Here is a 15,330-nt window from a genome sequence, read left to right as displayed (position 1 = left end):
GATAATGTTACTATGTCATAAGGAAAACATATTGAATTTATTAAAAGGAAAGCATTAACTCTGTTTCTTTTTGCTTTCAGAAAAATATACACATTGTGACTGAGTGGATCACTAATGAAGTCAGCTCCACAAAAGTCCGCAGAGCTCTCAGACGTGGGGAAAGCGTCAAATATTTAGTACAGGATTCAGTTATTGATTATATCTACAAGAATGCATTATTCAACACACACAACAAGTGAGTGTGGCTGCATCTAGGCTTCTTTACTCAATTTTTGTATGCAATTTATCTTATGTTATTATTTTCTTCATTATTGCTTGGTTTTTATTCTTTGTTTGTCATCCCAGACACACCCCAAGAATACCTATGATATATTTGGGTGTTTTGCAGAAATGCTCAGCTGTTGAACTGCCTTTATTTATTAATGTACATAACTGTCAAAGAAATAGTCATAAGAATTTGTCACACTGTAGATTTGTACTGAGACACTTGGCAGGTTTATTCAGCCGCTATTCAATACTGTGATCATTGGAGGGGTAATGTAGGGACTAGTGTGCTCATGGTTTGTCAGGAAAAAACTGTGACCGATTAAAGTGTGTGTAGGTTTTAGGTAGTATTTTTAACATACTTAGTATATTTACCTGTATCGTGTCCAAGAGATATGATCAGCAGTATGGATCAGTTTATTCAGACTTGAAGGAGAATTGGATTCTCTCCAAGATAGGTATGTACTTGCATATTAGGGTTTCTGATAAAATTTATTCCTAGTATTAAAAGAAATCTCTGTTTTGGAGAATGTAAATTATCAAAATGTCAGAACTTTAGAATTTAAATGTATAAAATGGTTTTTAACAAAAAGGATAATTGGTGTCCACAAGGGAAGTAAATGTAGACTATACAGGTATTTTTGTCTTGACCATAATACCCAAAAAACATTTATTTGAATAGAAAAAAAAAGTTTCAATAGCACAGTGGTCAGCTTGCTCAAATTAAGTCATAAAGTTCACTACAATTTCATTTGTAACTTTTAATTTCCAGTCTTATAAGTTTTTATAATATTATATTTATGCTTATGTTGCAGTTGTGTCGTAATATTTCCTCCATTTTTATTGCTTTTGTGAGACTTAAGTATAATTCTGTTACCATTTTTTTTTTTTTTCTGTTCTTTTTTTTTCGTGTCAATAATTTGGATATCAAAATGTGTAACCGATGTCTTCTCATCACAGGAAAGAAATTAAAATTCAATCAAAATATGAAACTGATCAGTAATTTTTGTTACATCTGACTACAATTAGTATAGGTAGAATAGCTGTAGGTGTTGTCGTGATAATAGTGCGTTAAGGAAGATGTTACTTACATAGAACTAAATGCATCATCAGTATTAAGAGCCCAGTAAATTTTCCATAGTTCTGGCCAGCCTGGTGGTTATGGTTACAATTTCCTAATAGTAGTCTTGATAGTTCTGGGTGATGTTTATGCCCACATGTTTGTATACAGTAGTAGATAATGGATATATGAAGGCATTATGATAGGTTCATCTTCATGTATTCAGATTGAAAGGATTATAAATTAAGTTGTAAGCAAGAAAGAGAGTTGCTCCGACACTCATGATTGATGCAAGGAAGGAAGTTGCTGTAATGACACTCATGATTGAAAGCCAATATATGTGGATTGTTTTTATTGAATGGGAAGTGTGCCTTTTTACTGGTTTATGGTATTAGAATAATGCAGCAGCAGTTTTATGATTTTCAGATAAATAATATTGAGTTGATGTATTATTAGCAGCAGTAGTGTTGACATTAAAATGCGGTTTTGGGCATGATTATTTACCTTTATTTACTCAACATATGCTTTTAGTTTTCTGAAACCATGAAGTGCCTCTTGATGAGCCTTACTCCCTTGAGAGGATTCAGATTAGCAAGGCTCTTTAGAAAGCTCAATTTTGGAAGGGTGTTTTATTATAACGGTATTTAAATGACAAGTAACTTTCATATATATTCTAGTTTGTAAACTGGCTGTGCCGTAACAAGAAATCAGTTTTTACTTCTTCTTTTTTTCAATTAAGATATTGCCACCTCATGAAGGAAATGTTGTCAGAAAGTAGGTTTCTCTTTTTTATTGATATGTGATGAGCATGGAAGAATTCATTGAAATAAAGTATCTTTGTTAGTTTTCATTTTATTCCCCTTTAGTTTCCCCCTTTTCCATTAACTTTACTTTGCACACTATGGCTTTTAAATACTGGCTGAGCTGAAGCTTTTGAAAATTTAAACCTTTAAATTATATTCTCTTGAAATCTTGTATTTATTGATGAGTAGTGTGGTAATACTTCAAAATGCAAGGTCAGTTGCCAATAATATAATTCCTTAAAAAAGTATATTGGGAACATGCAAATATATTTTTTTCAATTTAAATAGTATGTTTGGAGACATGCAGTTATTTGTTTAGTAGCTTAGTAGTCACTCACATGGAGTCATTGAGAAATCCCACCAACCTGCATCGAAATTTTGATGTTTTTTTTTATAGATATGCTGAATTAAATGTTTTAATTTGAGAAAAGTAATTTAGAACAGTACTCTATGTATATTATATTAGATTCTGGGATACATAAGTGAGAAATCGTTAGTTGTTTTGAAGTGTACAGTATTCTGGAAAAACTGCAAGGCAGTTTTCAACCTATCTGCAAGTCTTTTTTGTAAACCTTTCAAGATGCATCATAAACATATGTAAAATCTTAAAAGTTGAAATGTGTAAGGTACAGTATTCCCAAAATGACAATTTAGTAGACTACATTGTGTAATTTTGAAATTTTGATTAAAATACCAAAAATATAATTAAAATTTGAGATATAGAGTAGGGTATCAAAACTTTAGCTGATGTAGGCACTGCTAATTGTAACAGCAGCCCACAGAATTCAACATTTTACATGCTATATTACTGTACTACGAAAGTTCTACTAGCAGCATAGTTCACAAGCCTGTCTTATAGACCTCTTAAAAGTTTGCTCATCAAAAGTTTTATAGGCAAATAATGTACTCTTTTCACATTGTTTTCCTTCACATGTATGCAACTTATATCCTCACTTTTGTGTTTTTCTTCTATTATTTTTAGTAGCTTTTTTGAATTTCTTGAGGGTGCAATTTCAGGATGGGCACAAGATAACTGGTAGACAAAAAGTAAAGGGAATCGGAAATGAATACTGTAACTAGATTGATGCGTATCTATCATCCTATACACTTTAACTTGATTTCACTGTATGATACTTTGTTATGAATTACTTATCGATCACCAGTTACTTACAGCAACTCAAGCTAGTGCGCAGGTTTGCTAATACTGTACCTTCATTGCTTTTTCATATGTTAATAATCTTATTTAACATAAAGAATTGCTCTGTTATTTCGCCATGGGATAACCACATTATACAACAGATCTCTGAATCTTGGTTAATCCATAATGATGATGCAGGTATAGGTAAAATTTAGTAGAAATTGAGTACAGTATCATGTATTTAATTGTGCTGCAAACATAGGCTCACTGAAGTCCTTTCTTTGGCAAGGAATAGTATGCAATATAAGGGATGAAGGTGAATAATAGATGTATTCTAGAATTATCACTTGTAGGAAGTATTTTACAAGATCTTTGAATTTGCCATTTTTTAAATGGAACAGACTATTACTTACATTATCTTACATGGTATTTTTGTGAAATGCATTCTCATGAATGTTAACTGTAGAATAAAAATCTTTGTTACTAGGTTCACTCAAGTGGGGGTTAACCATGTTATCAGAGTACAGATAATGAAAAAACAAACTAATTTAGGGGAAAAGAGAGATCAATCATATATTTTGTTAGGTACTGTAAAAAATAAAAAAATTTAATCATATATTTTGTTAGATACTGTAAAAAAAATTTAAAAATTTAAGTAAAAATTATGTTAGAAAAAAGTGACAGGTTATGATTTAGTGTGATACTCAAGAAATTACCAGATATACTGTAATATATAACAACCTTTTTCCAATTTCCAAAAGTAGATGGATAATTTTGATCAAAGTGTAAATAAATCCCACTGCAGTAATACCATGTAGCCCATATAAAGTATTTATTTTACTCTTAAATATCCTTGTACTCTTATTTACAATTATTACTACAAATCTTATTAATTTAGATGGCTTAAATAGACAAATCATAAATAATCTAAACCCAAATTAGCACCAGTAGCCTTGTTTTTATCATCACTTTAAAAATAGTAGAAAAATTTCTGTATATATTTTGTGTATAGCCCCATTTCATCCCAAATTATTGTATTTTTGAGCAATAATATTTTTGTAGAGATATTTTCCCCTCTTTTTATCAGTGTTAAAGTGGCACATACCTGTGGAACATCTGTAATGTCTTGACATATGTTATCTCTTGACTACTGTTGGTATTTACAGGAACGTGTACCCTTAAAGGGGTAGGATGATGTTTCTATTATTCACAAATGTTCTCTCTTTGCACGCTTTCTTCTGGGACCCTTCAGCAGTAAGTATTTCTATTCCCCGTACATGTTGACCCCTTCCCCTAATCCTGACACCGATGTCCTCCTTCCACCCCCCAACTTCACGCATAATCAGGGTCATGGTCGCTCTCGAGGGACTTTACTTGCTTCTCGTCAGCATCCTATAAGAAAAAGTAGTGTTTTTAGTGATATGGAGGAGGATTCCCCGGGGGGATCAATCGATGATCCCCCACTGGTGCCAACCCACTCTTCCACTGGCAAGAGTTATCCAGGCATGGCAATTCCGGTAATGCAGAAAACTCATTCTCATTTAGAGGTAGGTCCTGAGGCCAAGGATAAAAGTAAAGCCCGAGGAGAGGCTACTGATACTAGGCCAGCGGACCTCTTTGATACTTCTGCCAAATTAACCCCAAGTAGATTTTTTCAAGAATGTTTTCCTTTGAGAGATACCAGTAATATTAAAGATCTGCCTCACCTAGACACCTCCCATAGTTTAGATGAAGTAGAATTATCTTCAACTTTAACGCCTGACTATTTGCAAGATAAAATGATAGCAAAATCTGCCCCTCAGTCACGTGGAACATCACCATCCACCAACAAGTTGTCTTCAATGCAATCTTTTATACTTTCGCCAAAGAAAAGTCCAGTTAAAAGTAGCCCGATACCAATACCTAAAAAACCATTTTCTTCCCATAATAGATCAAAATCAAGTGTTGCATTAAAACCTGAAAAGACTTTTGAGTTGACTCAGTCTGCTCGAGACGATATATCTCTTTTACAAAGAGACACCAGTTCTATGTCACTCGGCTCAAACATATATGAATTGTTATCAAAAACAACTCAGGTCTCACCAAGTCACACAGAGATGTGTTTGACTTATATGCCAAAAAAGCCTGAGGCACCGTCTTCCTGGGAGCGATCTCGAGGTCACAGTCGTAATGAGCATTTATTTACGTCAAGATCATTAGAAAGACCTTCCACCCCTAAGCATAATAAGCACTTATCATCTATACACAAAGTGTCTTCTCTTCCCCTTCAACATACTAGAGACAGGTCTCCAAGTCCTGTTCGTAGTCAAGGACCTTGGAGATTAGAACGGCAAGCTGCACAATTTCATAGAGAGAATACTTATGATTTAAAAGATATGGAAATAGGCAAATTACGTAGAACCTTAACACACGAAGAAGAGATTAATCTTATATTATCAGGTGATCCCAAATACTTAACAAAAATGAAATCTCCCGACAGTTTTACACCTCCTGAAATTGGAGAACCAGACGGAATGTTAAATTACAATAGCTATGAAATGAAATTTTGACTTTCTTGTTTTATTATTATTGCTTGTCTAGTTGTGATTTCCCTCTATGTTTTAGGGTACTATTTTTGGGTTACCCAAGTTGTCGCTTCTGTTGAGCTTGTTGATGTGCAAAATTTTCAGAGAGTTTAAGTGATTACATTTAGGTGTCATGTCGATAGAAACTTTAGTTATTAATTAATGTACCCTAATTCAAATACTGTAAATGGATTATCCTTTTACTTAGATGTGGGTAAAGCATACCTGGTATGGCAGTAGCCTTTTTAAAGCTTGTATGGTCATGCGTTTGTTGACTTTTGCCACTAGTTTTATGATGATATTCATTTCTTATAGAAGGGAAATATTTTGTGGCCGCAACCTAAACCCTATATATCCCAGATATGCCTTTTGGTGAGTCTAATGCTAGATTTACCTACAGGAAGTTCACACTTCCTCCCTAGTAGTGCTTTTCTTGCTGTTGTACTTAAAATTGCTTCCAGAGTGTAAAGTATGCCTAAACTTTTCCCATTGCAAATTTTTTTGACTAATTTGCTATTAGCTAACCAACTGCTACTATTTGAATAAGTCCATAATATTTTTACTGCTTGGGGACTTTTATTGAAAGCATGTAGGGACTACTTTTTACATGAAACTGCAGAAATGAAGTCAACGAGAGAAAAAAAAATTAAGAATCGTGTTTACAAATTTCAGTTCATTTTCCTAAATACAGTACAGTAAATGGTTAAAAGAATATACAGTATACGTAGCATTTAAAAGCTCACCTCATAATTATGTTCACGATAAATAGACAATTTGTGGTGCACAGTATATTCTGTAATACATTTAGGTCCAATCTTCGATGAGAAGCTGCTACAAATAGAGTCACCTTAGTACAGTAGTTTATAAATTATTTGAGCTAAATAGTTTTGAGGTTGTGGGGAGGGCCCTATATAATTCAGTGGTAATGTAACAGGAAAAAAATGCATTTGAAATTAGCTAATGTATACATCAAATTTTCTGCAAACTCTCAAGAAAATTTTGAAATCCAATACTCAAAATGTAATGCTCTCGTATCCACATGAAGGTTACACTGTATCTAAAACCAGTTGGTTAGCCACTGGCTACCTACTGTATACAAACTTTTTCTGTTAATACTGAACATATCTAGCCTAACTATATAAATATGTGGGAAGTAATGCTATTTATTCCAAAACAACTGTAATGCTACTTACTCCAAAACAAGTGAAATTTAAAATTAATTTTATTGGACTCGGAACAAATGCAGAGTAAAAATAATGTGCTTCCATGCAAACTTTCTTCCAAATTACACTTCTTTAAAAAGGGCTTGATCAAACTATTCTGCAGAACTTAATTAATCATTCCCACTGGCATCAGAGTAGGTTGGCTGTTTTGAAGGCAATAGGTATCAACAGTTGATGCAATAAAAGTGATGACTTTGGGAACAATGCAGTTCCACCTTGAACAGAAATGAAACAATAAATGTAAATATAGTTCACATAATTTAGAATGCGAAATGCTGTGCCAAATAAGCTTCCACAAACACACTATATTATTCAGCTTTTGCCTTTGAAGTATTAAACAATACTACTACAGTACTTTGTATATGGAACAAACTACCACACGCTTTGCAGCTTTTTAGGACAATGAATAGCATTGACAATTTTTGATAAACTAAGTTTTAACACACGCAGTACGCAATGACTTGTTAGTTTTGAAGTTATTTTAAGAGATGCATTTTATACTAGATTTGGAAGTCCATTTTGATGTATCGTTGCCATGACAATTAAATCATTCATTTCTGTGCTTCTGCTCTAGACAATCAAAAGCTATTGTGGCAGTTATTTTCATTTTTATCTTATCAGTGGACTTTAAGCAAAAAGCTTACAGTGTACGTACTGTAAAAGCTACTGTATCCGTACCTTGAACTATTCTTTGTAAAGGAGAGCAGTACAGTACTGTTTAATGATACTGTGATTCCAAATTTAAGTGAACATTATGAATGTTGAGGGGTTTAGGCACTAGGAGGAATTCCGTCATTTTTTCTTCATATCTTTCTGTAAAAATAACTATTGCCATACCAGGTGTTATGACACAATTCTTCCATTATACTATATACTATGCCAAAGACTAGGTTTTGAGGGGAGTTGGGAAAACGTGCTTATTTTGATGCTGGATTTACAACAATAACAGTGATAATGATATCAAAGTTAACTTCCAAACTAATGGTACTGGGCATAAGTAGAATGCACAGTGACAATAACGACAAAATAGGCAATTTTATGAGAGCAATGCTTTTATGCATAACTTTTAATACTAGTGTGTACATCCAAGTATTCAGTAGATCAAAAGATTGCTATTCTTTCTTTCTTTTCTAATATTGCATGGTGTTTCATTTGAGCCTGGTTCTATTTTTATAGTACAGTGATTGTTTACGTGTAGCTCTAGGTCTTTTTTTACAAGTTTTTCATATTACACATATATTCCTTCGATGCATCATTTCGGCCTGATTGTACATAGAAGTTTTGAATCCCAGGACCTACTTGTAGTAGTACAAGTGATGCATAAAACTATAAGAAAAACCTTTCTGCTGCAATACTGTACCATAAAATTTATATCCTAACTTGCATTCCTGGAAGTCTTAATAGTTATGAAGGATTGCCAGCAAAGTGTACGAAGGTTTTTTGACCTTTTCTCCAAAAAATACAACTAAATGTTTATTTTAAAAAATCAAACTCAAAGTTTGTTTAAAATTACCTTTTGTGAAACATTAACCCTGTGAGATTTAAGCCCTTCCATGTACTACTTCGGCCCTTTGCATCCTTTAAATGTTGACTATGCTTTCATGCTGTTGAATGTTTGCAATACCATGGTGCTGAGAGTCTTACAAACTGCCATCTTGAAAGAAAATTGTATGTCCTTGAGTGCTTTATATCATTCATAATGTTACAACCATTACATGGAAATTTTGCATGAGAAATGTTTTAATTAGATGCTAACGCTCATTCATAACTGCCATCACCTTTTTAGTCTATAGTTCGAATGCGGAGAAGCAAGAATTATATAGAAGTACAACTGCCACTTTTCATTAGCTTTGCTTTGGGTTATTTTAGTTATGTTTTGATGATGATCATTATTCACAAATATCTTGACCTGTGATCAAATTTGCCCTGTGGAAACAGCAGCTTATCTTCATAGCTTGGAAAAGAAATACTAAAATCATCTCTGTAGTATTATGCATTATGGTTGATACTGCAGTCTATCATGTCAAAAGGAAAATTAGTTTTCTTTCTATAGACAGTGTAACACTAAACTTATTTTCACAATTTACTTGCTTTTTTATACCAGTACAGCAATTACCATATTTGTAAGATACAACTGCAGGCCCTCTAGTTTTACAGTGCCTGTACTTAACAAGGTGTAAAAAGTGACCATCCGCAACTGATATATTTGGAGCTAAAGCAAGCTATCTACAGAAGAGGAATCCACTCGCTTGTTTACAGCTAGAGAATTGAACAACTTTTGATCTGGACAGAGGATTTGGTCTATCACTATCTCCACTGTTATGCCTCCCATTTCCCTCCAACTTTATTTTTCTTTTTTCTTTGCATCAAGAAATTAACATATAAAAGGTTTGGATCTTTCAACTTTGTTTATACTATATGCATTTAACATACAATTTTGGTGTTCCACTTGCATTCTAAGTAAAATAACAGAAAATCCTAACTTATGTAATTAAGGAAAACTGAAGTTTTTAAAAATTAAGTTCCTTTACATGCACCATTATGTAGTCAGCTCAAAGCACAACAAATGCAATTAATGCTTTGAAGTGTGAAAACTATTACTCCCTTGACGATCAAGAAGATGAATGGGTGAAAATGTATCTAGTACTGAAGAGTAACCTCTTGTAAATTTTAACATCCACATGTACATCCATTCAGTTAAGCATTTGAAGCCTTTTGCACTGGTGTTTTAGACTGAATGGATCTCTTTATCTTTTTTGCTTTCTACTCCTAACATTTTTGCCATTTAGGTTCAAAATCTATTCTTTTGACACCTTTCTGCCTCAGTTACTAGCAGCTGGTCAAAAAATTATTCATCTATCTACTGTTCCTGTTGTTGCTATCCTTATCAAATACTTTGAAAAAGTTCACATATTTTTGTAATTTCCTCCCTATTGCATTCATAGTTTAAACTATCACATCATTTCACACTGCAAAAAAGATATTTCGTACAATACAAAATGTTGAATTCACTACAGAACTAGATTCTCAAAGCATTCATCACATGCAGTAGCACCAATTGCCAATGAAAGGGCCTTACATCTGATAGTAGACTGAGCATTCCTCTATGTTGAGGAGGAATGCTAATTACAGTAACAGTCAGGATGCAGATCACCAAGTTCGATGGATTTACAAGCAGTTTTGTCCAAGATCAGAATTTTGTAAGATAATATTACTTCACCTTGGGTAATAAAACTGTAAATACCAATGCAATACAGTATACAAACAATACTAGGATCATGCGTGATGTCTTTTGCCAGTAATACACTAGCAACTTATGCTTGCTGAGGTGTCTCCATTCTCTTATGTCTTGTGCACTTTCCATCTGAATTCCCGTCTGGTCCAGGTGATTTTCTGAGCATTTTCACTGGTTGTAATCCCATTGTCTCGATATTTACAACAATTCTGACCACTCCTCCTCTTCTTATCTTAAGCCCAACCCATTTTAGTCTTTGAGATCTGTTTGTTTTCGTCATTTGTTATAGTATGATCCTTCCAATGCACTACAACCAAGAATTCTTGGCCTTTTGTAGTCTTCAAATCTCCATAGAGTACTTTGAAAGCGCGGAGGTTTCTGCTGCTTAGAGAAGTAGAGACTTAAGCACTCATATTTTTCAGTTTATCAATGTGTTGGTCCTACTTACTAGTACTCCATCATGCTCTTTCCACTTTGCCTAGGCTTTGCTACTCTTTTTCTTACTGTTCCCTCACTGTCATCTTCTTCACAATGAAGTGTGTTGCTGAGGCCTGTCCTTCTATAACCTGATTCTCCTCCTACCTCTTTGTATGGTTAGCCCATCTTATACATTTCAAACATTAAACATCCCTTACTACTCTTGTTTACATGTTGCTCTCCTGAGCATCTTCTGTATCACCATCTATTCCATTTGATACATATGAGTTATTGCATTCACCACTACACCTCTCTGGCAACATTTTTATTGTCAATTTCCCAAAGTGAAATTCTCTTTTGCTTGCTTGCTTTCTGGTTACCTAAAGGTGTTTTGCCTCTACTAATTTCCAGTTCTCTTCTCCACTCTACGTAAAGTATATCTGTTAAACATTTTTAAGACCTCAGCTTATTTAATCACTAACACCAAGTTATCTGCTACCAGAGCTCCTCCAGACCTCCCTTTGTGCACTCCTCAGTATCTTCCTCCAGTACTTTGATCAACAATAAAATTATTCAGTGGTTTTATAACCACCTCTGCAACTGTCATCGCACTAGATTTCATAATACACTGAAGTGCCAGACAGCATGGTAGATTAGCAAAGGCTTTAAAATGGGATCAGCATTCCCTTGAAAGCAGTATAACACAGTCTTTAAATGCTTTGAATCCTGCCATTGTTTTGAAGTGGCAATGGCTCAAGTGCACTCGATCACTGGCTATAGAATTATTGGAACAAGGCCATCTCATCATCAAAGATATACCAATTTCTTGTCCATGATGATCTGGCTCAGCTTATCCTGAAAGACCCAAGTAGTTTCTGTACCAAGACTTGCTGCCTATTTAGATTTGAAACTAATAATGAATCATTGTATATGTCTCTAACATACACAACAACTTTTCATTATTGTGTTAATTGAAGTAGATATCTGGCCTTCATCACAGAGATTCCAATTCTTATTAAAAAACCTATTATATACATTACAGACATCAGATGGCATCAAGGACTGACAGACAAGAGACCAATTCATTCATATTCACCAAAATATCAACACTAAATTGAAAGTTATGGCGCTAAATAATTCTTATTATCCAAAATATAATCAATATTGTATGCACAGCTCAACTATGTACTATGGGAGCCCATTACAGCATACAGATCAGCAATAAAGTTTGCCTTAAAGGCTTGGGATCTACCAGAATTCATATAAAAAGGACTTAGAATTTGCACTGGAGTCTTAAATCTTCAGGTAAAAGTCTGAAGAAGTAAGCCATCCATGTCCTTATGGCATGTACTATATTCAAATTACAAAAGGTACCAGCAAGTTGCATACCTGCTAAAAAGTAATTAGTGCCAGTTAACTTGTAAAAACACCATCTATTCAGTATTAGAGCTCTATCCTTGGGTAATCATACCAGGACAGGTAACCATCTAGAACATCACCGACAACATGAAGCATGCCATACAGCATTAGGTGACTCTTTGTCTCCAAGTTGTGTGATAAATTCTTTTGACATACTATATACTCTGTGAAGTATCTTATGGTTCCGGGATGGGAGTTAAGAAATATGTCATATGGCCAAAAATGTGCGACTCTCAAAATGTCTTTATGTTTGCCACAGTGAATAGGCATACCGTATACAATTACTCTCAGCAGCTCGCATGCCAACATACAGACCTAGGCTCAATGCCACACAGGTCCCTATGGGTTGTCTCTAGCACCAGACAAGTTGGAGTTGTTGTATGTATACCATAGCACTTATTTTGGTATATCTCCAAAGAACAGATCTAGCAGTATACAGTACTGTATACATAGTAACTTTAATTGAAATCAGCCATACTGCAGCATCTCACTGTAATTCCATCTTCTTCTGGTGTCTTTTCACTCTTCAACTGTCACTTCTGTGTCAAGGGTACTTAGCAAGACTATCTTGTCTTCCCCTAGATGGTGTTAATTTTTCTGTTCATAGGTACTCCCTTTTGGTGCTTCACACGAAGAGCATGCAGGCTTTGGAAGCGTCTAAGATAAACTTTAGGATTTGTCACTGAACTCCTGAGCTCTGACTAGTGAGGTGTAAAATACTCTTAGGTTAGGGAGACTAGTGTGTCTGGCAGATGCAAATTGGACAGATTTGGAATATGTTTTATCCTGTTGAAATCACAGTACTTGTTATAGATGATGCTTGTTTTTGAATTTATAAAACACATGCAAGGGATAACATCTACCTCTGCAGGAATTACCCTACATATAACAAATGAAATGAGGACTGCCAATATCCTCATATCCGTGTTTTCTATTGTGTTCAATATGTCAAAGAAGGATGTACCAAGGGAGTGGCCATGTGTGGATACTGTTGGCATCTTGGCCCTTGCTGACATAGGCTGCACCGAGAGCCCACACTTAAATAATGCACGACTACTTCTGGCAACAATAGTAACAAGCTTCCTGTGGAAATGAAGATGAAATAGATCATTAGAGTTAAGACTTCAGCCTTCCACCTGCATCTAAACCTGTTATGAGAGAAGACAGATTAATGCTGTAAAAGGGAGACACAACCTTCATAAAAGGGACTGAACAAGATGAACATCAAAACATCAACAACAATATTCAACTTTTCTACCTGATCTTATTTACTGGTAGCACCCTTCAGCTTTGCCTAAGGTCTGATGGTTCTTTTGGGATATTCTCCCTTGTGTACTCGTAGCCCATGCGTATGTTGCAACTGCAGTTTGAACTTTTTTGTTTCTGGCTTAGCTTTTCATAATTGATCCTGTGATTTTTCAATGAAAGCTTGCCTTCCATTTCTATGGCCCATTGCAATCTCCCCATCTTAACTTGACTCAATCAAGATGTTAGGCTTTTGAATTTTCCTGCTGCTATCTGGAGTTTCTGGAATCTCCATTAACTTCTTTTATGGCAGCTGCCATAGCCAACATATCTTTTCTCCCTACACCGCCACATTAGAAAAGAATCCAGAAAAAAGATCAAGACTGCACAAGAGGTTTCATCACAGAGTAAAGAATCTGTTTTGATGAACACTTTCTTACTAAGTTTCTTTGGGGTGAGTGCCTGAAGAACCAGTTTCCTGTTAGTCTGAGGCTTTGACTGAATCTTCTGTTATTTTGGCCTTTAATGGTGGTATAGGGTGTTAGTATTGCTATGGATTCAGTCAATGTCACTGATAACTATGTATAGAGAAAATCCTTAGCAATAGCAGAAGCTGTTATTACTGTGCCCACCTTTACAATGTACCACAGCACACCTAGCCATACATTTTTTGCAATAGACAATACTGATGCCAAAATCTTGTAGTTTGTTGTAATAATTACAGTACTTTAAAGGTATTCTTTTGGCCCATCATTTTCTTATCTCCAAGCCTTATCAGCCTTACCACTAGTCCACTGTAGTTTTAGGGCAACAGATTATCTTGCATCTCAAACTCAGAATGATAACTGACCCGTTAACCCAATGTCTGACAGTGTACTTGTGAAGAAAACCCATAGGGTAACTTGGAATCTCAGACTGAAGTAAACATGTTCCAAACCTGGATACTACTTAAAATCTTCACAACCTGGACTACAGTAGCAGCTCTAAAATGGTAGCATAAATTTTTATAGGAGCTGAGAAATTAAAAATAATTCTTATTTCTGTATTTTCAATCTGTTCTGCATTTTTGAGCTTGGTTATTGGCATCTAATTGGTGAATCCTCAAGGACAAGCAGCATGAATGAAATCTTTATCCTTCTAAAGGTAGAAATTGAACATCCCAATTTATTTGATAATTTTCTCTGCAGCTTTTAAGCCTTGAGCTGTGTGCCAAGTCAGCACAATAATTTCTCTTGCATTTGTTGTTGCTTTGTGGCCAATATGTTTTCAGAGGCATGGGCTGTGTGAGTTTCCAATTTATTCACTTAGACCACAAAGTTGATATCATCTCTTTAATGGGCTGACACTGGATTTTTCAGAAAAAACCCTACTCCAATGGAATCTTCCCCTAGGCCTGCAATTTTTTTTTTTTTTTTTTTTTTTTTGCCATAAATGAGGACCATTATCAGTGTAGAAACATCTACACGCCAACAGCTTACACTTTGATCGAAGTTTGGTTTTAGCAAGGGCATTGAGGACCATATGAAAGAGTGCGTAAAGGGATACTAATTATAGTTCCAAAATCATAAGTCCTTGTCTGGACAGCATTGCTCTCAGTTGCACTTGGCCACTCTTATCTGTCATATGGTCTTTTATCTGTCTGCTGAGCAATGGTCAAACACATTCTGCAGTTCCAGTAAAACAGTACCACGCAATTTATGAGCCACTGTATCGGTAAATTAATACAAAAGCAGGATCAAACTATGCAGTAGTCTGATGAATCGGTCTGCAATTGAGACATTTTCAAACCTCTTTCAGTGCAGAAGAGGTTAGTGAGACTGGCCTGTATTCACCTGGATTTTCTAATCCAGATGAGACTGAAGTGTAAAAGCATAAGGTTGTAAAACAACACCAAGAAAATTTATTATATATATATATATATATATATATATATATATATATATATATATATATATATATATA

At 34.8% G+C, this 15,330-nt stretch overlaps 2 protein-coding genes across 9 annotated transcripts in view; one reads left to right on the top strand and one right to left on the bottom strand.

Annotated features, from left to right (window-relative positions):
• LOC136842795 (serine-rich adhesin for platelets-like) overlaps positions 1 to 4,498 on the bottom strand; it is a 109,493-nt gene extending 104,995 nt beyond the window's left edge. Inside the window, exon 1 of the mRNA XM_067110639.1 lies at positions 4,371 to 4,498. Coding sequence (XP_066966740.1) covers positions 4,371 to 4,398 — 28 coding nt within the window. The 5' untranslated portion in view covers positions 4,399 to 4,498. The remainder of the gene's footprint in view (positions 1 to 4,370) is intronic.
• Nmnat (nicotinamide mononucleotide adenylyltransferase) overlaps positions 1 to 15,330 on the top strand; it is a 56,353-nt gene that overhangs the window by 25,720 nt on the left and 15,303 nt on the right. For 2 of the 8 annotated variants that reach the window (XR_010854358.1, XR_010854357.1), the window contains 2 exons: positions 81 to 235; positions 4,432 to 4,519. Coding sequence is in view for 6 of the 8 variants with exons in the window: in XM_067110652.1 (XP_066966753.1) it covers positions 81 to 235; positions 4,521 to 4,812 (447 nt within the window). In the remaining 2 variants the exon portion in view is untranslated. The other 6 variants (XM_067110653.1, XM_067110651.1, XM_067110652.1 and 3 more) reach the window with 3 other exon arrangements.

Source organism: Macrobrachium rosenbergii, chromosome 10 (assembly GCF_040412425.1).
Source record: "Macrobrachium rosenbergii isolate ZJJX-2024 chromosome 10, ASM4041242v1, whole genome shotgun sequence".
Classification (NCBI taxonomy): Eukaryota; Metazoa; Arthropoda; class Malacostraca; order Decapoda; family Palaemonidae; genus Macrobrachium; species Macrobrachium rosenbergii.
Note: the sequence above shows the minus strand (reverse complement) of the source record. Positions and strands in the feature narration are given on the sequence as shown.